This window comes from Gopherus flavomarginatus, chromosome 10 (assembly GCF_025201925.1).
Source record: "Gopherus flavomarginatus isolate rGopFla2 chromosome 10, rGopFla2.mat.asm, whole genome shotgun sequence".
Lineage (NCBI taxonomy): Eukaryota > Metazoa > Chordata > Testudines > Testudinidae > Gopherus > Gopherus flavomarginatus.
In genome coordinates, this window is record NC_066626.1 from 35,016,316 (window position 1) to 35,039,480 (window position 23,165).

At 38.5% G+C, this 23,165-nt stretch overlaps 1 protein-coding gene across 2 annotated transcripts in view; it reads left to right on the top strand.

Moving 5' to 3' along the window:
- The window catches only part of FRZB (frizzled related protein), a 31,938-nt gene extending 9,488 nt beyond the window's left edge, over positions 1-22,450 (top strand). The window contains exons 2-6 of one of the 2 annotated variants that reach the window (XM_050916440.1): positions 5,993-6,040; positions 14,161-14,226; positions 16,646-16,850; positions 17,140-17,203; positions 21,069-22,450. In XM_050916440.1, the coding sequence (XP_050772397.1) occupies positions 5,993-6,040; positions 14,161-14,226; positions 16,646-16,850; positions 17,140-17,203; positions 21,069-21,179 (494 nt within the window). In that variant the 3' untranslated portion in view covers positions 21,180-22,450. The remainder of the gene's footprint in view (positions 1-5,992; positions 6,041-14,160; positions 14,227-16,645; positions 16,851-17,139; positions 17,204-21,068) is intronic. The other variant, XM_050916441.1, reaches the window with a different exon arrangement.
- The last annotated feature ends 715 nt before the right edge of the window (positions 22,451-23,165 follow it).

The window sequence follows — 23,165 nt, forward strand, 5'->3', positions numbered from 1 at the left end:
AGGAGCATTGTAGAATGGATACCCAGTATTACAAGGAAATAAAAACATGGCTTGAAGGTGTGTGGTGCCCTTGGTGAGATTGGGTGGGGGGAGGAGGGAAGGAAACACAACCACAGAAGGTAAAGCAAGTAAAACAAATGCTAGGATCACTTTATTACGGGGCACCTGATTGGAAGTCTGAGATTCTTTGCTGTATTGCGCCTCCCCTTCCTCCTTTTTATTTTTTATTTTAGAGATTCTGTGGTCAGAGTAAAACATATTTTGTGTCTCACTGGCTAGGTGGAGAAACACTAGCTTCAGTTAAGTCTTCCTTCTCTCATCTCTATGTCTCTCTAGGTGTGTAAACACACAATGATATGTATCTAGCAGCAGTGGTGCTGCTGCACCCCCTGGCTAGAAGCAGTAACAACAAACACCACATCCACGGTTCCCGCAGCAGCACCCCCACTACAAAAATTGTTCCACCACCCTGGCACTAGCAGCACTTAAAACATAAGTAAAAGCATTAACTGTTCGTGCTCATTATAACTATTTGCAAATGTTATTAGCTCTGTTATTTCCAATCCAATTGTTTCCAGACTTAAGGTCAAATACAGCTCAGAACATACTTTGCACAGCTCCTTGGACTTCAGTGAAATTGTACAAGTGTATTAGTTAGGGCAGTCATTTGCATGTAACAAACCACACATTTCTAAGGGAAGACTGTGTGCATGCCAGATTTGTCATTTTTAAGTTGTCATTTTTTAGTCCTCTGCATAAAAAATGCAAGTAAACCATTTTCTTAGTTTCAGAAAAAATATTCACTTGTAAGCTGAACATGTGTATTTCCAGCCTTACAAGAGACATTTTGAGAAAGTTGTGAGCTAAAGAAGAGAGAATTCTAAACCTTACTAACATTGTTGCTGCTGGTGACCGTATACTGCCTCTTTTTAATATATCTATAGCATGAACTGTAGGAAAAATGGCTTTTGTGGTGTATGTATTGATAATGTATGTGCAAAGTCAAGATTTGTGTAGTTAAGTGCCACCTCAGGCTGTGATCATTTTAAGTGAATAAAGCTAGAAATTTTTAATTTTCATATGAAATGCAAAATTCTGCTGTTGGATACTGCTGTTGGATCTTAACACACAAAGCTGTCATTGATGCAGTGGAAGATCTAAGCAGAATACCGGTGTCAGGATTCACTGTGTGAATTTAAGGACAGATCTTCTGTTACCTTGAAAGTTGTTTTGTCATTTTTAGTTCAGAGATGACATAATGCCCTATCCTAAAATACTTGTACAATGCAAATATTTTGCAGTTAAAGAAGATACATTAAAGAACAATAAATATCTGAAGTAGATAATTAAAACTAAATTAATTCACATTGAAAGATTTCTTAGTCAGCAGTGCTGAGGAATGTTCCCATCTCCTCAAAGGAACTGAAGAAAGTCCTCAGACAACAACCCCTTAGTTTGACTTTGCTGTTTCCAGCAGAGTTCCTGAAATGGCTTCTGTAAGGCTGCTCAATGTCATTTTAATTGCAATAATAATCAGGATCACATTATGCTTGGATTTCCTGTAGCCATAACAGGTTGTTTATTCACAACAAAGTTTTCTACCAAATCACCTCTGTCTGTCTCCCCTTTTCAAACCTTTCCTCCCACTCTTTGGCCCTTGAATTGTTGCATTTTGTTATACTTTTTTTCAATTATTTTTACAGTTTTCCTCTGAAAATAGATTTGGTGGAATGGGCTGTAGGAAAGATCAGGGATCCTTATAACAAGGCCATTGTTTTTAAAAGCATAGCATTGTCGGTTTCTGACAGTGATAAGAGTCTGCATTTGTTCAGAGAAGATTTGTGATTTGTCTGTGCTTTGCATATCTCGAACATAAATGAGATTACACTTTTCCTTTGGAACTCATATGATCATCATTTACTATCAAATGTTATTTCAAGACATGGTTCTGTTTATTGCTATATTATCTTATGGAGGCGCCTACTGGCTTGTGTTCTAAAATGGCCTTAATGGGGCATCAATTCTTGTTTTTCTCTAAAAGTTGATAGCAGATTGATGTGAAATTTCACAGAGTTAATTTTTAGGCCTTTGAATTTTTGATGCAGTTTTTGTTTGGTGTTTCATAACAAATTTGTTAATAGCCTTTGAATTTGGGCTTGTGCTAAATTTTTCCCTTGGCAGGCCTGCTGTTTCTCCTTGTCAGAAATTTCTGTACACAATTGTCTGGACAGAACTTGGTAGAGAGGTAGATCCTGAGGGCCACAGGGAGAGTGTTTTTATTTGTTTATTTTGGTTCTTTTTAACAAATGTTTTAAACCATTATTTGCATTATGAGTAAAAGTTTGTGCACAGTGCACGTAAACTTAATGGATGCTAGGTGCAAACTAAATAGATTGGGTCAGGTTACACAGAAACCTGATTATTGGGGCTGGGTGTACTAAAGCTTGATTGACAGGGAATGCTGGGTGCACAGAAGTCTGACTGACTGGGCATGGGGAAGTGCTGGGCATTTCCAAGTGTGACTGGTTGATGGAGAGGTGGGAGAGCTGCATGCAAACCTATTGGATGAGGACCAGGAGCACATAAAGCCTTCTTTATGAGAAGCTAGACTGTTGTGTCAGAATGTATTCTACAACAGAGAAGGGATCAAATGTTCTCCCACTGTACTTTAAGCCCCACATGTCATCCCCCCACTTATCCAATGCCCACCCCTAAATAAGCATGAAATAAATTGAGATGAATACACACAAATCTTCCTTGTGAAGCAGTTAGGGTTGCTACACACATGACGTGCCTCTCTCAAACTCATCAAAACAAGGAAATGAAAAGTTAAGCCACCTAATAATATACTGTATATCCTCTTCTCCTCCTCCCATAGACACACATCTACGGTGTGTGGTAATAGTAAGACCATACACTACAATCTTAACTCTGCCCATTAGGGTTGCCAGACTTTTACATCACCCCCTATAATTGCCTTTCTACACGTAACCCTTTCCCAAATTAACCTCTGCCAGCACAACAAACATCCATAACTACTAGCGCTGGGGGAGGAGAAAAATGAACTGGTAAACGAGAGCATGCCAAAGGCTGAAAATGGAGCTGAGTTGAGATGGCAGGGTATGAAAGGTGTGATCATGCTAAGGTGTACTGTGGGTGGAGGTGTTAGGTGGCTTAATTTTTCATTTATGTGTGTTTTGGGGTTTGTGTTAGGATTGCTATACACATCATGCATAACTGTTTCTCAGTCCCAAAGTTTTTTATATATTACTGGATAATAGGGCCAGATTCTCAGCTTGTGTAAACTGGTGTAGCTCTACTGACTACATTGGAACTAAACTGATATACCCCAGCTGTGCATTTGGTCCTAAAGCTATTGAAAAATATTCCCATTATGAAATTTATCCTACTTATAACACCACTGATGTCAATGGCACTTTGCTCAGCTGCAGGGGGGTGCTAGAGCAGATCCAGTGGCAGAATCTAAACTAGTGTCATATGAATTTACTGTGCTGTGTAAATGATTAATTATAAAATTCTCTGGAATTTGTTTTTTGAGTGCAATTTAACTTTTAAGAGGGGTTCTTCTACTTTCATTTAAAAAGACTGAAGGAAGTAGAAGTGTTTGTAATCCAGAGGTGTCACTGCATATAAGCCTTTCTCATGATCACTATACTAAAAAATGTTTTTAATGTGGAGATGGGCTCAACCTAAAAATTCAGATCCAGATCTCAGTGTGAAATGCAAGCACCCGAACGTTCAGGCGACGTTGGAGCTGGGGCTTTGGTTGGTTTAAGGAAATCTTCATTTCTTTTCTTTGGAGAGTGTATTTTAGTGCTGCTTATTTTTTCTTCCATACCCGCTTCTTGGGAACGAAGATATGAAAAACGCTGCCCATGATGTTTCTTTTTTACTTTCTTTGCTGGCTAGATTCTGTCTCTCTCCTTTTCCTTCTCTCCCTCCCTCTTTTTGATTCTGTTTCTGTTCCCTTGTTACCCATTATGAAACAGACAAGTCTGCAGGGCTGGAAAAACCGAGAGAGGTTACAGGGGTAAGCAATAGTTCAGGCTGCTGTGAATGTGTAAGAAAGATCCAGTTTATGGGCATTTTGTAGATTTTTCTTTTTTAAGAGTTCACAAGACTTCTAGTAATGGAAATTGCTGGGGGGAGTATCAGACTGGTAGTAACAATAGGAGAGGCAGAAACAACTGCCACAGGTCAAAGAGAGGCCACGATTCAACGTACTGAATAAGGAAACAGAGCTAGGTCCCAGACTATGTACTGGAGTTTGGAAAGGTGAAAAATAAGAGGAAATATGATAGCTCTATATAAGAAAATAACAAACGTGAAGAAGGCTATATGGATTATACCTTTTATCCTGTCCTATAATAAAAGGTTAAGAAAATACTTCATAAAATTAAAAACACTATTAAATTGGATAATAGGAAACACTTTTTAAAAAGCCATGTATAATCTGTAGAGTTCACACCTCTAGATGCTATTTGAAGTGAACAGCTTAGCAAGATTCAAGAAAAGTCTCAGATAACATGAATAAGAATAGTAGCTGAAATTTTACTGGTTAGCATAAAAATGACAAGTACTGTGCTTCACAGCATAAGTTGTAGTTGAAGAATAAGCTAACATCAGGAAGAAATTTCTTCCCTATTGCAATACTGTAAAGTTAAATGCATTATGTGGGGGTCAGTACTTCTGTATGTGGCAAACCGTTTTTGGCCATTGTTAAGAAGAGGATTCTGCCCTGGAATGCTAGGACATTTCCTGTACCCTTATGCATACTACACTGATACAGATATTTGATGCTGAAGTCTCAGGTTTGCCAAGTTTACTATTTTAGTGAAATAAACCAGTGATATTTGAAAATCTACATTCATCCTACATGTCTTTTATCCATCTATATAAAGTATATTGCATGCTGTACAAGGTATAAATATACGTTAAGGAAATAAGATAGATAGATAGATACATCCAAGACTTTTTTTAAAATGGGTGCCTAAAGTTAGGCTCTTAAATCCATATTTAGGCACATGCGCATGTGCACACAAACACACACATGTCATTTGTAAATAAAACATATGGCCCTGATATTGCAGTTGAATTCACATAATGGGACCCTTGCACCCATACTGAGCCTCATCAACTTCCATGGGGCTCCGTGCAAGCAGAACCACATTGATCCAATTGCAAGGTTGGGTGTCTGTCTGTTGCTATGTGTGTATATATATATTCCTTCAGTTTTTCTTCTTTGTAGAGAATGATATGCAACAGCTAATATATTTTTATTAACAAGACATGCATATAAATCATGTAAACTTTGGTAGTGTTTAAAAATAATAGATTTTAAAATAAGAATATTAATTTGGCACATATTCTCAATTTAGAATGTCCCCAAATGCAGTTCTTTGGAAATTGGGCATCATGACCTCCCCATTACCCCTATTCCTTATCTCTCTCCAAAATAATCAGAACATTTTTAAGGGGAGAAAACTGAAACGCTTATCTTGGCTTTTCCCTTCAGTGACAGGATTGTGGTTGGTTTGTTTTTTGTTACTGAGGAAATCAAAGTTGAGTTGTCCTCAGGCATCCAACTGAGTAGAGAAGCAGTATATGTACATTTCAGAATTGCCCCAAACTCATGTCTGAATTGACACGTATTTCCATTCTTGTATAGATCCTGCTACTCTGTGCACCGTCACCAATGGAAATTTGACAGTTTCTATTGTGAACTATAAATAATGTAGAGGACACTTCAGCATGTAACATTAGGTACCTGCTAAAAGACAAAATTCAGACTGACTTCAATAGGAACAGGAGAGGACTCTAAAACGATGCAACCTCTATTTCATTAATAGGGTCTTACATTTTAATATACTAAATATTAGAGAAAAATTAAGCAATTTTAATGTGGCTGTATTGAAATAATCAATATTAAAAATACTAACATTTCTTTACATATTTTACGAATCCATACCAGATTTCCCTATGGATTCTAATAATGGCAACTGTAGAGGCTCCAGCAATGGTGAGTACATTTTTATATATAACTGTTTTAATAAGTTATCTTCTTTCAAATTCTTTTAACTTTTAAATAAGACCAGTATTTAATGATGCATATATTGCTGTGTTGTCTCAATTTTTTTGTACACTGTATGTTTGCTACGAGAGTTACATGTGCAATAAGACATTCAAGGTGGATGAAAGTTGGATTTAGGTGGTGAATTTCACTTTGAGTACTTTTCTAGGTATTCTGATGCTTTTATCCAGGCAAAACTTCCTTTAGGTCAAAAGGACTTTACTGATTTCAGGGGAGGTCTTGTCTGTGTTAGGACTGAGCCCTTACTGTGCTTTCCACTTTCATTGTGTCATTCCATACTATAGAAATATGATTTGGTTTGCTGCTCAGATCCTGCAACTCTGGAAGTCATCTTCCTACTAATTATTTTTTCACACAAGCTGGAAATTCAGTGTGCAGAAGTACGTTTGTTACTTCGAATCATTGGCTTGAACAGGTGAATGACATATTACATTACAGCATGCTAATGCAATGGACAACACTTCTCTTCACATTTTGGCATTGGAAAGAAAAATCAACAGTGCCACATATGTTAGACCCAGTGTGCATTGTTCAGCATGCAAATCTCTAGTGAATCAGATTCCTTACAAATTACTCTGATGTTTCTTTGTATGATATAGGGTCCAATTCACTACTGTGTCCAGTTTTATGTTGGAGGACTGCTATTAATTTACTGGAGTGAAACAGCAGTGAATCAGGCCCAGTGTATATAGCACTCTGCTGAAATGCCAGCAGTCTCTCTTTTCAGACCTTGAAACTGTAGAGCGAAGTGGTAGAATTTTTCTTGTACAGTATATAAAGCATATACCTGAGTAACTTGTAATTTGAATTAGTCACGGGTACGTGGAGGTCAGACTAGATGATCATGATGGTCCCTTCTGACCTGTAAATATTGTAAACTTTAATTTTGTTCTTTGCTTCAGAAATTTCTAGAGTTGTAGCAAAGATCTAAAAAGTTGTTGTTCTTGTTGTTTTAATGCATCTTATTTTATTAATTGATTTATTAATTTCAGTCAAATGGGGTTAATCTTTAGTAGCCTGTTTGGGCTTTGTTAAGAAAGGAAAGGAAAATTTGTTTTGTTTTACTTTACAGCAAAATACATTACAAATCGCTGCAAATAATTTTTCTGTGTAATTTTCTTCTATTAAGTTTAATTAAATCTACTAGCAACCACCATTTTTGACATTACTCTGTAGGTCAGATGAGCTGATCATAATGGTCCCTTCTGGCCTTAAAACTTATGGGTGAAATACTGACCCCACTGAAGTCAAGAGAAAAACTCCCATCGACTTTAATAGTATCAGGATTTCACACTATGAATCCATGAATTTTCACTCCACTGAGCCTCCCATTGTCTTGTTTTTGTGTCAGAACTGATTTAATCCCTTTAAGTTGACCACCATTCTTAGGTAATACAAGGAAAACAAAAATTGAATTGCCCCATATGGATAGATCTGATATGGAAGTATTGCCTGAGAATTAAAGCTGGGGAGTGACAGTCAGAGCTCCTGGATTCTATTACTATTTTTGCCAATAACTTCTTGTTGGCTGCTGGTCAAATCACATCGGCCAAAAGGTTCAGACTCGGGCATCTAAAGTTAGGCAACTAAACCCACATTTAAGTTACTAACTGCATTTTTGTAAGAGGTGCTTATAAGCAGGTAAGTATGCCCAGTGGTCTGTGATGGGATGTTAGATGGGGTGGGATCTGAGTTACTAAAGAGAATTCTTTTCTGGGTGCTGGCTGGTGAGTCTTGCCCAAAAGCTCAGGGTTTAACCATATTTGGGGTCGGGAAGGAATTTTCCTCCAGGGAAGATTGGCAGAGGCCCTGGAGGTTTTTCGCCTTCCTCTGCAGCATGGGGCATGGGCCACTTGCTGGAGGATTCTCTGCAGCTTGAGGTCTTCAAACCACAATTTGAGGACTTCAGTCACTCAGACATAGATTAGGGGTTTGTTACAGGAGTGGGTGGGTGAGATTCTGTGGCCTGCATTGTGCAGGAGATCAGACTAGATGATCATAATGGTCCCTTCTGACCTTAAAGGCTATAATAATCAGGTTGCTTTAAACACCTAAATCTGGATTTAAGTGAATAACTGTAGATGCCCTAATGTAAATTTTTTTCACTTAACTCTAAACCAAGCAAAAATGATCTTTGCATAGTCTAAATGCAGTTTTGTGCTTACCAATTACTGTTAAAAGAACATTATATTATGCATGTTTGTGGCATCTCACTGATTTTCATACCAGATATGCTCAGTTTATAAGTAAAAAGATTTTTTTTTAAAAAAATAATGAGTCTTGCAAACTTGTGGGATCTGAAGGTCAAACTGTTTACTTTCCTCGTCATGTTGCACCATCAGTAATGAAATATTTTGCTGGCCCTAAATTGCTTCAATGCCAATCGCATTGTCTTCATTGTGGTCGCTCAAATTTAACTGCTTGGATTTTAAACTGTTTTGTTGTGATGTGGCAAGAAAAAAGAGAGTCAGGTTTAAATTATTTTAGCTGTGTTGGCTCTGTTGGACTAATAGGAGTGAAAAGCAATAAAAATATACATTACTAAAGAAAGCAGATATGATTGTGAAAACACCCAGGGAGCAGCTCTGAAGAATAAGCTGAATATTTTTTTAGTGTAGAATCACATTTTGAGTCTCAATATAGTATTTTTTTCAGTTGACAAATATAATTTAATCCCATGAGAAAAGAGCATTATTTTTTAATATTTGCTTTGTTTATATTTCAGTAAAACAGCTTTTGTCCTTTCACCATTGTAAATAGACCCTTTGTAAGTTGTATTACAATGAAGTGTTTTAAAAAATTCAGGACTGGACATTCTGTATGATGATAAAGGATATTGCAAATAGTTGTATATTGTTGCCTGTAAGTAATGTCAGCGTGTTAAATCTACTCAAAGCAGCTCTTATCCTTGGCAAAGTCAATTGGCAAAATCTTGCCTCCAACTCTGCATGTAAATAATTCTTTTCCCCTTCCTTGGCTAGAAACTACATTCTTGTCTATTTCATCAGATGCTCTTAAAGTTGCTTAGAAGTTTCTCCAGATTTTATTATTTTTTCAGCGAAACTTTTGCCAGCTTTGAGTACTTATATTAATCAGTAATACAACCAGGTTTTATGGGAGTGACATATTTTATATATTTATTTTTAAAAGCCCCCATATATTTGTAGGGGAACATTTTCAAAGGCACAAATGGCACATAGTCTCCTAACTCCCACTGACTTTTTCTTAAAAATTGAATGTTTCATTGCTTTCCCAGTGGAGTTAGGGGTCTAGCTGCCATTTGGTTCCCAGTGCCCTAGGTATTAGAGGGAAGGTAGGTGGAGCATTGTCAGTAGCTCTAGCAGCTCCAGAGGAGAATGGCTAGATAGAGTGTGGGCAGGGTCACGTCCCATACTCCTGCACAACAAGATGGGGGATAACTGTCTATTGCAGTTACACATGTATAGAAAGGGGAGTTTCCCTCTGTCATGGAATGTGGGGAAGTCATGGCCCTGCATCCTCCACTTCCTGCGATTCACCGTGGCTCTCAGCGAGCTAGTAAAACCGACGGTTTATTAGACAACAGGAACACAGTCCCAAGCAGGGCTTGTAGGTACAAACAGGACCGCTCAGCCAGGTACCTCTAGGGGGCAAGGATCTTAGACCCCAGACTTGGGGTTCCCTGCCTCTTCCCAGCCAGCCCAAAATTGAAACCAAAAACCCTTTCAGCAGGCTCTCTCTCCCTCCTTCTCTCTCCCTCTCCCTTTGTCCAGTTTCCCCGCAAAGGTGTCGACTCGCCCCACCCTCTTCCTGGCTCAGGTTACAGGCTCAGGTACTGTCCCTCACCTAAAGTCATCCCCTGCTCTCCCATCCCCCATGCAGACAGTCCTAGTAAAACTAAATGACATTCCCAGGTCAATCCACCCCGCTCCCTACTGCTTCACACCCTCCATGCTCCCCTAGAATCTAAGAGACATTTTACCTTTCAATAGCATAATTCTTCTAGGTTCTCCTCTGGGTGTGTGTGTGTGTGTGTGTGTATGTGTGCTTTTGACCTTTCCTCTCAGATAGGTTAATCCCTGCAAGAGACATCAAATCAATCAAGTCTTTTTATACACACATCATTTTCCCAGTGAAGGCAACATGATCCAGTGGATAGGGCACCATAACAGGAGTCAGGAGACCTGGGTTCTCATTCAGACTCTACTGATAACTTCATAACTGGCCTAACAAGTCACTTAACTTCTCTGTGCCTCAGCTTCTCCATTTCTAAAGGGGATACTAATGGACCCTCTTTTGTAAAACTCTCTGAAATTTACAAATTGAAAGTGCTGATAAGTGTTATTAGATAGTATCATTCAGTGAGATCTGGGAGAAGCCCATTGATTATATTCTAGGACAATAACAGTAAACTATTTTCCTTGGATTAAAGCAGTTTCTGAGATTGTCATTGTTTTAGGAGTGTAAACCCATAGGTGGCATTGCTATCAATTTCAATCACCTTGTGTTTTGCCAGTGTGGTGGAATAAAGTTCTGCAGAGAAGGGGAATTTTAAGGGATTGACATAGTCTGTTATTAAGGTAACTCTCCTGGATACAGGTCTGGCTCTGTTTGGATTTGAAATGTGAAACTAGCGTGAATAAGGGTTACAGAACTAGTCCCTTTATAAGCACCTGTTTTGAGGCTGTTCACAAAATGAGCCATAATTTGGCCTAAGTGTCCATGAATTCACATAGGCTTAATGAAAACCAAAAATTACTTCTCTTTTCTGCCTTATTTTAAAACAGTAACATAGAAAAGCTCAACTCTGTAGCACTCTCTCTCTCTCTCTCTCTCTCTCTGTGTATATATAGATTTCCGAGGATGCATTTTGAAATTCAAGAGAAACAGTCTTCCTTTGAAATGTTCTTTTTTCCTGTATACACTATTTTCTGTTTTTAACTATAAGGATACATTGAAGCCAAAGTAAATGATAAACTGAGAACCCCAATAAATAACACAATAGTTTCCTAATTTTTTCAAAGCACAAAAATACAAGTTTATTTTTTGGAACTGTTCTTTTCAGAGTATACTGAAATATCTGAAATGGGCACTGTTGTTTTAGATCTTAAGTGTATATAAATCAGCTGTGTTGGGTTTTACTATTTTTAATATTGAAGGATGCATACATGACTTGGGAGGCAGTGTCAGATGTTTAAAGCATGAGTGTGAGAGTCAAGGCACCTGGGTTCTGTTCCTAATTTGACTTCTAATCTGTGAATCATGTGCTGCTTCAGCTAGAACCCCAAAACAGATCAATAACAGGATATGCCTATTTTTGGACCATGATGTTTCTAGTAAGAATACTGATGCAGTTGTTACTTCATAGGATGTTCTTTATGTATTTCTGAATAGTAGTAGAATGTTGTGTGCTTAGCAAACATAATGGGAGAAATTCTCTATTGGGCACAGCAGAGCTGGGAGGGGAGAGGCTGGATGGGGGTGGCAGGAGCCAGCAGGGAGCTGCCTCTGAGTATGGCTCTGGATGGTACTGTAAATTTGGTGGGGTGTGTGTGGAGTGGAGGTGTTTACCCCAGCAACTGTCAACAGCAATCAGCTGCTCCACTCTACCAAGTCTCAATAACTTCCACTACATCCAAAATAATGAAGTAGCTTGATTTTTTTCTGCTAAAATGATCAATAGTTAACTCTTCAGATAGCAAAATTGTGACTAAATGCTCCAGACTGAGTTAGCAACCTATTTGAAATGAATGAAGTATACCCACCTGTATTCTTGTTTCCAGCTTTCTGCAACCTCAGGCAGACAGCGCTGCATGGGTTTATATTTTGAATTATCTTTGCAACCAGAAGGGCTAGTAACCTCACTGTGATAATGAAAGCTTAGATTCTAGAGCACAGTTGTGTAGCAAATTCAGATAAAAGGGCAATTATGTGGCCACATATTCATTATTGTACACAGGGTTCTGCATATTCTCTATGAGCTGAATTATACCTTCCTTTTTGCTGGGTATCTAGAGAGGGGAGTGATTACAAAGAGCCCTTCCCCAGGGTTCTTGCCAAAAAAAAGTCATCCTCACATCTCCCATCCCAAGCCAATGATCTGCAGTAGTGCATAGGGTAGTTATTTGTTATAGTTAGCACTCCACAATTACTTATTATAATTCATGCAATTTTCAAATGTTAATTTACTTACAAGAGCCTTCCCTTATTCTTTCCCTGAATGAAGTAGAAACATAGGAACTGCTCTCACAAAAGTCAGTGTCAAAAACTCACATTAGATATCATGATCATACTGAGACAAGTAAAACACAGATTTTAAATGGAAGAGTATCCAAACAAAGCTGATTGCCTTGTTCATACCAATATTTATAGTATATACATACAAAATATCATGTCTGTCTCATCCATATGAGTAAGGTTTGCTGGATCAGCACCTTAATTTGCTCTTTGTTTTGCCTTTCTGGTGTGGGATGGGAAGTGAGATTGATTATATTTTAGCCATATATTTCTTTAGGGTACCTATTTGAGAAGATTCTTTTTAGTACATGTTAGAATAAAAAGATCAAATGCAAAAATTTCAGTGATTAGAATTGTCTGAGCACTAGCCAAAAATCTCTGATCCTAGTTCAGTCCTTTGTAGCGTGTGTAGGCCAGTGAGTGGGCAGACGTGCCAACTAAGGAAGGTAAAATAAAGCCCAATTGATAGTTCAGTCCCAGGTCATTTCTTCAGTGCTGGCTTTATTAACTTCAAGGAGATTTCAAACCAGGATCAACATAATACAAGACACTTGCAACATCCAAACAAGACCTTTCAGCAAGATGGTGGGTGAGAAGACTGACTTTTCCCCTGGGTAGCCTTCCTGGACATCTACTAGGCCTCATATTACATGGCCACAGAACCAGCCTTCACAAGACTTTGCCAGAAGCATTCCTTTATACAGTAGCCACTAGGAAGTCACATGATGCTAAGTCATCTGACATTTCTTAATGATGTGCCTGGTCTGGAGACTACAAATGTCATTAGCCCGAGCTTAAAGGGATTGTGTCCCTGTAACAAATGTGCTGGCCGTGCTTGTGCTTTCACGTTTGTACTCTTCTATAGAGAGCTGCCATAGGGAGTCTACAACCTGCCCTCAGTTTTGCTGGTGCATTTATTCTGGGTTTGATGTAGTATAACTGAAAGCAGAATTTAGTCTGATTGATAGTTGATTGATTGGGAATTTTCCATCAAAATGATCTCTTGATAGGAAATGCAGTTTCTGCAAAAATTTTCAGTTTTCTGTTGGGGAAATCAAAATGAAATATCTCATTTTGAGTTGGTTTGTTGAACTGGCTGAAATGTATAGTTTCAAGTCTGTTCAATATTAAATTTAATTTCCCTAGTGCGGTGCATTGCCTCATGGGAGCTGTAATTCCACCCTCCATTCTCTCCTATGGGCTCGGCTCCCTCACCAGACATCATCTCCCATGATACAATACAGTTTTTCATCTGACTGGCTCAGTGGTGCATCATGGAAGTCCCATGACTGCAGATGCATCATGGGAGGTGTAGTTTGGGCAGGGAGTCTGATCCACAGGGAAGAACAAGGCCATGTGACTCCTGAACTACAGTTCCCTGAGGTAATGTGCCACAATAGGAAAATACTGTTTAACATTGAACAGGCTCAATACAAAGCATTTTGCCACTTCCAATTTTTAAAATATTTTCTTTCCTAAGAGTATTGCTATTTCAACTATTTGTTCAGATTTGGGATGAAAACCAATGTTGAAACATCAGAATTTCCTGCAGGACAGAAATTCTGATTTTCTTTAGGCTCCACTCTGATCTTTTTGTAAATATCTTCAAATCAGCAATGTGATGCTCAGTTTCACTGTTTTGGTGTGGAGGAGGTTAATAATATCCTAAGGTTTTTAATCAAACCTGAATGTATGTATAAATTATTTATTGCCATCAATCTCTGTTTGATTGTATTTAAAGGCAGTTGGGGTCGGGGGTGGGGGGAGGATGGGAGAGTTTGTCTTTGAATCAATTCTTTGTTCTTCTAAAGCAAAGGTTTTCTCTTTTGCAGAGCGTTGCAAATGCAAACCTATTAAAGCTACCCAGAAGACCTATCTTCGGAACAATTATAACTATGGTAAGGACAGCTGCATGGCTAGATATCAAACCTTTAAAGGAATAAATTAAGTTTTTCAGGGAACTCTAAATTTAGTAATGCAACAGGAAAAAATTCCACAATGATGGGCTATGGCCTAAGCATGTCATCATTTCACACTCATTTGTACTAAGAAAGCTGCTCGGCTTGATTGTATTGAGTTAATTCATTAGCAGTACCTACAAAAAGAGAAATTTTTTTTACTTCATATTTTAAGATCAAAACTTGATTCACTCATAGAAGGATGAGGCAAGGGTGGGTCAGTAGTAGCTTTTGAGATTAAAATGTTCTGTAAACCGTTTTTTAAAAAAAAAAATTTAAACATTAACATGCAAGCCCAGTGTATGTCATTGTACAATGTTGCTGTGTTTCACCCTAAATCCCAGTCAGGTATGAGATGTGCCACTTCATTGGCTCCAGGAAAATACTAAGTGTTTCTACATTGAAAAACGTCTCTAGGCTTAAAAGTGACTGGGTAAAAATGACATTGTGGGATTCTGTCTTTCATCTCTCTCTGATTTCTAGCTCAGTTTACAAACAAAAAGATGTTTTTACTAAGTATCATCCCCCCAAACTCATCCTGGGATCTGACATTGAAGTTAGGTTCTTTCCTTCTCCTACATCATTGCCAGTAATGAGGCTCCTGTAGGCCAAGTTATGTCAGTAACACCTGTGTGTTCAGACTATGTCCTGAACTGTCCAGATTTCTCTATTCTTCAAACATCCTCTGGGTCCAACTCAGCAGCCTTTATTCAGACAAGTCTTTCTTATACAAATAAACCTGATGAAGTCAACAAGATTTCTTGCATAAGTAAGGATTACGTATAGGAGTCAGAAATGCAGAACTGGACCCTTGAAGTCTTAATATGTTTATCTGCAACCTGTTACTCATGTGAGTAGCTACTATTAGTTTCACTGAATTCATGAAAAGGGTTTACATGACCAGGACATAGTGAATACAATTTTATTGTTAAATCAATGTTTTTAAGTACATATATGTATACAAATGGCATCCACTAATTCGGCAATAAAATAAATCCTATTAAATGATATTAATGAACTCTCATATTCATTGAAAAGCAGCAAGGTTATGATTTTCTGCCTCATTTAGCGGTTTTATATGTCGTGGTGGTTGGTGTGAGTATTGTCCAGTAGATACTGCAAGCTGCCTGTGGCAGAGATTCACTGAGTGTGCTACAGCTACAGTTTGGGGGCTGTGTTGGAGAGAATGAAGATGACTTACCACAGGCTCTCTTTATATTCTGTTATACCATTCCTCTCTTTAGAATGTTAAGACCTCTGGAAACACAGTAGAAAGAGTACCAAAGTAAAGTAGGCTTTTGTGGTAAAGTCTTAAGAAAGTGGATTAACTTAAGAAAGTTTGGGTAAAAATTTTCCTCTGTATAACTCCTGTGAGTTGTTGAATAGTTGTGTTTAACTTAGCTGAGAGAATGCTGAGCATATCTGTGGGTGGAAAACCTGTGAGTGAGAGAGAGAGTGGGGATGGGTTAATGGATTTTCTCTATTTTTCATTACATCTCTTCCATTTTGCCTTTTTGGGGGGGGGCACTAGTTATAAGAGATTAAGAATCTGAGGAATTTGGATGTAAAATGGAGGAAGATTCTATGATTTCAAAATAGGGCAAGATGTAGTACTCCCTGAAGTATGACCTGTGGATTTGCATGCAGTGTCAGCTCATTGGTCGCCATGAGAGACCTGAAAAATTGCTGCCCTTGGAAGGCAACTTTCCCTAGTATGCAATTCATGGGAGAATGATAGGATCAGAGAAGAAACAATTAGACAGGTCATCAGGTAAAGATCAGGAGCGTTGGCGTTCATGGAAAACAGAGCAAATTGGTGCTGGGTCACTGGAGGAAGAAGAGAAAAGGGAAGGTCCTGTCATCCAATAGGGATAGTGATACAATAAAGCTTTCAAGTATATTTTCCATTTTGTGAAAGGCTTTGGGTGCCAAATTAAGAGTCTGTACTAAACCTAAATAAGAAAGAAGTTGTTGTAGCATTAGATGAATGAACAAAGAGGAAATAATATGAAGTATGAACTACATATTTAAAAAACACAGAGGGAATAAAAGAAAAAAGCTAAAAAAATATATCCCAGAGAAAGTAAGGTGAAAGGCCCATTGCTAAATTATTCCCTGCACAGAGCACCTACGTTGCTATTCTATACACTGAGCTACCTGAAATGTATATGTTACTCTTGGTAGAAGAGAAGGTGAAGAAATAATGGGAGAGAGGAATCTCTGGGTAAAATCTAGATGGAGTTCAGCTGAGCTTTTGATAAAGGAGCACACAAAAGACTAATCCACCAGGTCATAAAGGATGGCATGCGGGTGACCTACATTATTTGCTGCTGTTAACTACTCTGTTACTTTTCCGCAGTCATTCGGGCTAAAGTGAAGGAGGTGAAGACTAAATGTCATGATGTCACCGCAGTTGTTGAAGTAAAGGAGATACTAAAATCTTCCTTGGTGAATATTCCTAAGGACACTGTTAACCTTTACACAAACTCTGGCTGTCTATGCCCACCCCTCAGTGCCAATGAAGAATACATTATAATGGGTTATGAAGATGAGGAACGCTCCAGGTAATTTATTCTTTAAAGTGTTCTTTAAAGAATTACTTTCCCTGCTCTACTCGCCCACCCATGAGACCTCATTTTGAAGCCACCGTTGTTCCCTCTGAAGAAAATTGGGCAGAATTTTCTTCAGAACTCATGAGCAATGCTTTTGAGTTACCTGGTCTTGTCACTGCTGAGTGCCATGAGGTGCTCTCTCTTCTCCCCCTTAGCAGATCCCTTTAGCGTTGTGTATATTGCTATGTACAGCATACACATTCCTCAATAATAAAATAACTAGCTTATCTGAAATGTGTAGGTTACTCTTGGTAGAAGGCTCCATAGCTGAGAAGTGGAAGGATCGTCTTGGTAAAAAAGTAAAGGTAAGACAATGTTTCATGATCTTAGTAACAATTGACATTGGAAACAGTGTTTGTATCTCGCCTTTAAGAAAGGAGAGAAAATACGTGAGGCCCAATTCTACACCCATGGAAGTTAACATGTCAGATTCTGATTCCATTACACACAGGTAAATTTGGAGTAACATAACTGAAATCAATGGAGTTCCTCCAGGTTTATACAAGTCTAGCAGTGATTAAAACCTGAATCATTTATTTCAGTCAGCAGGATCTGTATTAAGCTCTACAGCCAAATTCTGCGTTTAGATGCATACATGCACTTTTATTCAGTTCAGTGGGAACCATCTACACACAGCCAAGGACAGAATGTGGTTTCACAAGCTGCTGCCTTACCTCATTTACAGACTTGTGTGTCTCAGATTTTAAATGTTTAAATACAGTTCTCATCTAAATTGTGCAGACTTGGTCTTGCTCCTAGATTTAGCTCTTCATCTAAGGAAACATTTGACATATGTAAGGAAGGAAAAGAACATGGGAGGAATACAAGTGTGGGAGTTCCTATCTGAAAGAAAGTAGAGAAATAGGAAGGAACTGGAGCAGACACAAAAATGATGTATGCTTTGCCCTAATATCTTGTAATTCTTGGAATGATTGATTGGGCAAGCTAAGCATCCACACAGACTTTGGCCCCTGAGCTTTATCTTTCATATCTGACACCCATCAGACCTCAAATGGTTTTAGTGACCTTGGCACCATTACAAAACATCACTTTTTACATGGAAAGCGTTTATTTTAAAAACAATTTCTCCAACATGTTGATTTGACATAAATAAGGTTCCTCACATCTTTTTGCATGTGTGTGTTATAGAATCATAGACTTTAAGGTCAGAAGGGACCATTATGATCATCTAGTCTGACCTCCTGCACAATGCAGCGCACAGAATCTCACCCACCCACTCCTGTATCAAACCTGTGTCTGAGCCATTCAAGTCTTCAAATCATGGTTTAAAGACTTCACGGTTCAGAGAACCTTCCAGCAAGTGACCCATGTCCCACACTTGAGAGAAAGGCGAAAACCCCCCAGGGCTTCTGCCAATCTGCCCTGGAGGAAAATTGCTTTCCAACCCCAAATATGGCGATCAGCTAAACCCTGAGCATGTGGGCAAGACTCACCAGCCAGACACCCAGGAAAGAATTCTCTGCAGTAACTCAGATCCCATCCCATCTAACATCTCGCCACAAGCCATTGGGCATATTTACCGCCAGTAATCAAAGACGAATTAATTGCCACAATTAGGCTATCCCATTATACCATCCCCTCCATAAACTTACCAAGCTTAGTCTTGAAGCCAGATATGTCTTTTTTCCCCCACTACACCCCTTGGAAGGCAGTGCCAGAACTTCAGTCCTCTGATGGTTAGAAACCTTCATCTAATTTCAAGTCTAACTTCCTAGTGTCCAGTTTATATCCATTTGTTCTTGTGTCCACATTGGTACTGAGCTTATTCCTCTCCCTCCCTGGTATTTATTTCTCTGATATATATAGTCCTCGGATCTTTTCTTCCATCAGCTCTATCAGGCGGTACTTTATGGAGACAAAACTCTTTGCAGGTGCCCCATCCAGGATCATGTACATGCTGCAGCTTCCACATCCAGTCATCTTCATTGTGTCTTCCACTGCTTGGGTCACTACAACTGCTGCCTCTGTATCTGTCATAGGCTTCCCATCTAAATTCTGTAAATCTGGGAAACACAGACCAACCCAAAACACCACCACCCACAGCAAAACAAACCCCCAACAAGCATGAAGACACTGCTAGAACACTGCACACTCCCCTTCAGTAGCCTGTGTGTTCCTCTGCCTGCCTCTTAGTCTTCCCCCAAACTCCCCCTGTAAACTCTCCTGTTTACAGCTCTGTTTGCTGGCTCCTGGGCCACTGCAGCTGTCTGTGCTGCTGCCTGACTGGCTGGCTACCTTTTATAGGACCCCTAGTCAGAGAAGCCCTGCCCCCTAATCAGAGCTCAGCTTCTCTCCCAGCACACTGCCCCTACCAGCCTCCACAGGTACAAATACAAATAGCTACAAATACCTTCTCCTCCAACAGAAGTCCCACTCAAACTCCCCTGTTTACAGCTCTGTTTGCTGGCTCCTGTGCTGCCGCAGCTGTCTATCTCTGGTCTGTCTGTTTCCCCTTATTTTCTTCAGTTTTAGTGATCATTGCAGAGAAAATCCTACTTTTTTATACAAATTGAAATTCTTCTGTGTCTAGCTGTCATCCATATGCCTTTTATTAGACGGGATGAACTGTTTTAAATTCTCATCTGGTAGATCCTCCTCAACTCCAGTGCCAGAGAACATGTGATAATTCATGTTGTTCTCTGGTACTTTAATTCTGGTTTCCTGATATTAGTGTAACTTCAGTTACTGGTGACTGTTACATCCCTGGTAGTTTCATTACCATCTGTTACACCACACACAGTTCCCTCATGCCAGCTCTGCTCTACGAATCACTTGATTGCTTTTCTATCATGGTTTCCTAAAATGGTCCACAGGTGGCTTTACTTACATTTTAAAAAAAAAAAAAGCATAAGCTACGTTTGCTTGTCATTGTATCATGGTGTCTGATCATTCATTTCCATGTTAATATGATCTCTTAGGCAACCAGCAGTTCAAGTCAACTGTCAAGTTGTTTAAAAAAAAAAACCAAAAAAAAAACACACACTAGTTTAAAAACCCCTAAGAACTGAAAAAGATCCTTACTCGTGTTTCTAGTAAGACTTGAGGACAATAACCCTGCAAATAAATAATGTGCATAAGTTTGTTCTTAGGCTGCTGAGCACAAGCATGGCTTTGAGTTTGATGAAGCTAGTTTCATGAGTAAAGTTAAATTTAAGATATTAAAATCTAATGTGCTTTTCACAGTGGTGTTTGATTACTACTTGTATTTCTTTCAGCTTGGACACGGACACAGTTTTACTATAGTTTATAGTCACTCTCTGATTCTCAGCACTGCAGTGGTTGGGTTGCAAGCCTGTGGAGGGGAATGTTTAGGTCCAATCTTGGCGGGGGGAAACCAAGCTTGTTTTCACTGAAAGAAAAATGCATTAACATTTTAAATCATTCATTTTGGTAAAATAACTTTTTCAAAGTCTATGTTTTGACCATAATCTACCCTGGCATTCATAACTTAGGTCTGTGTGTATAATGTCACTCATCTCCTGTCTGTGTAAATAACATGCTATGCATTTGAAGGCATGATCCTGTGAGGTGCTGAGTGCCCTCAACTTCCAACTACTTCTCTGAGAGTTGAGTGCTCAACACCTCTTAGGATTGGATCCTTATCCTCCAGGCTGAGTCGTGTAGGTTGACTACTTACTACCGAGCCCTGCTAAAGTAAAGAGGGTTTGTACAAATCAGCTTGCAGAATCACAGCCTTAGTAAGTAGCTAACATTTGAGCCTTTAAAATGGCACATCTCTACCAAAAAACAGTTAAAGAAACAAAGGTTTAAGAAATATGTTCACTAGACCATGAGAACAAGGACCTGTTTTATCCTGTAATTTGTAGATTTCATACTGTAATATTATGTAGTTACACATTTAGGTAGCCACATTCCTGTCACTATGCTCTGCACTCTGGGGCAGAACTCCTTACTTCTGCTCATAATCTAAGTCACATTCACTATTATTTTATAAAGTCTCTGGCATTTTCCTCTTCTGGTGGGGATAACAGCATCTTTTAGAAATATTACCAGTACTTTGCAGTATTTGAGTGTAACTTGTGAATTAGTTTTGTAAAAATATCTGAGTTTAGGGTATTTTGAAACACATGCAGTTGTAGTTAAATTTTTTTCTTCCATTTATTAGTTTTGTTTGCTTACATTGTACAGCGCTGGGATCAGAAACTCCGTCACCCTGGAAAGGGCAAAAATGAGCCTGGACAAAGTGATTCTGCTCAAAAGTCTGGCAAGAACAGTAATCCACGACAAACACGCAACTAAATGTGAAAAGCTATGTAAAAATCAATGGACTATATATTAAGACTTGCATTGTTGGAGCAGCAAGGGAGAAATTGCACTATTGCACGTTATATTCTATTGTTTACTACAAAATCATGTTGTAGCTAATTAGTTATTTTCCCTCATTTTCTGCCTTTTTTTGAAGGGGGGGGTGTAAATCCTGAAAATTTATATATATCATCTCAGTAATAACTGCAGAAAACTGCCCTTATGAGGTAAAAATAGGAGGACACATTTACTGAAGTTAAGACAGGGTGGTGGTTTTATCAGTGGGGCCACGTTGCTTAGAGAGAGACTTCAACATAGGAATGGAATCTGGCCAGACCAGGCCCTTTTCAAAAAAAAAAAATTGACTTTAACCCAGCTTCTCTGCTCCTGTCCCTTTTTCTCACATGCTTGATCATGGCTGCAGCAACTGGGTTATTTTAATGTATAAGTTTTAATCTGAAATATAATGGCCATATCTACACATAAATTAAGAATTATATGGCACTTCTGGAAAGACACTGAAAAGCAAAATTAATTGTTAGCAGCAGCAAAGTGGTAAGGGAAATTTTGACTGATGAAAACCAGTTTAAATACTTAGCTCTACAGTTATCTAACAACAACAACAAAAAAACAACTAATCAGCATTAAGGAAGAGATTAATGTTAAAAGTGGTGGTCTACAGCACAACCCTTCAGTTTGCTTACTCTTAAATAAGCCACTATGTAAGGTTAAGTCTTAACTTACATCTATCACAACAAAAACACATGGGACTTCTTAAATGCTTTAATCCTTGTGGGAAATGTATAGTTCTGTTAACTTACAACATAATTTACAATATACTTGCTCTCGTAATGGCAGTTCCTTCCCCCTCCTTCCCTCCCCCCCCCCATCGTAGGAGTAGACTGACTTACCAGGCCTGCTTCTCAGAATAGGTCTGCACTTTATCGTTTTGATTTTGTGGTGTTATTCTTATTTCTGTGCCTACATAAACAGCAGTGTTTAATGCTCAGTAAAATATGTTTAATAAAAATTATAGTTGTCAGAGACCTTATCCTGACTTTTGCACCAAATGAATGTTTAAAATCCATGATTTATTATCGTCCACAGTGTATGCCAGCGCGCAAAAAAAAACAACACCCTTCATTTTCTTCCTTCAATAGAATTTTTTAGTCAGTGCCAACAATTTGAAATCATTTTTTTTTAAAAGTATAATGATGTAAGTAGAATACCAGGCTTCTGTGCTATAGTGTACAGAAAATAAAACATTTATGATGCAAACTATTACTGCATTTTTAGTTGTAAGTACTGGATTTCTTTTCCCAGGACACCCATATACAGTATCTCCTGGTTGCTGTTCATCCACAGGAAACACCACCACTGAGTTTAGGTAGTTAAACATTACTGAATTGAAATGCAAATAAAGCAGTAAAGATATGAACACTTTAGAAATATTTTCTAATAATTTAATGTTTTCACTAGTAACCAAAGGTTAAGCTTAGAGCTCCATTGTGCTAAATAATGTGCCAACACAGAGACAAGGTATTTTAAAAGATACAAAACAAAGTAACACTACAGATGGGGACTGGATGTCATTGGAGATTAGCAATGGGATGCGAATAGAGCTGGCCAGGAAACTTGCGTCATCCCTTGACTATTTGACTAAAATTAGGACAAAGTGGAAATCTCAATACCCAGGAGATGGTGAGGGTTAGGAAGGGGGAAGCTTTTCTTTGGGTCAGTTGAAATATATGATGTCTATATGCTGATTTCAATCCTTTATCTTCCTTTTTTAGGTTAATTAGCTACATTTCAAAATGAAAGATCAGTTTAAATTGGAAAACTAGAATTTTCCATTTTGAAATTGTCAAAATGAAATATTTACACAACTTCAGAGCTCCCCCCAACTCTTTTTTTTTATTTTTGTGAGTTGAGATTAGTGAAGTCTGAAGCTGAGCAGTTTCGGTTTTCACCAGTTAGCAT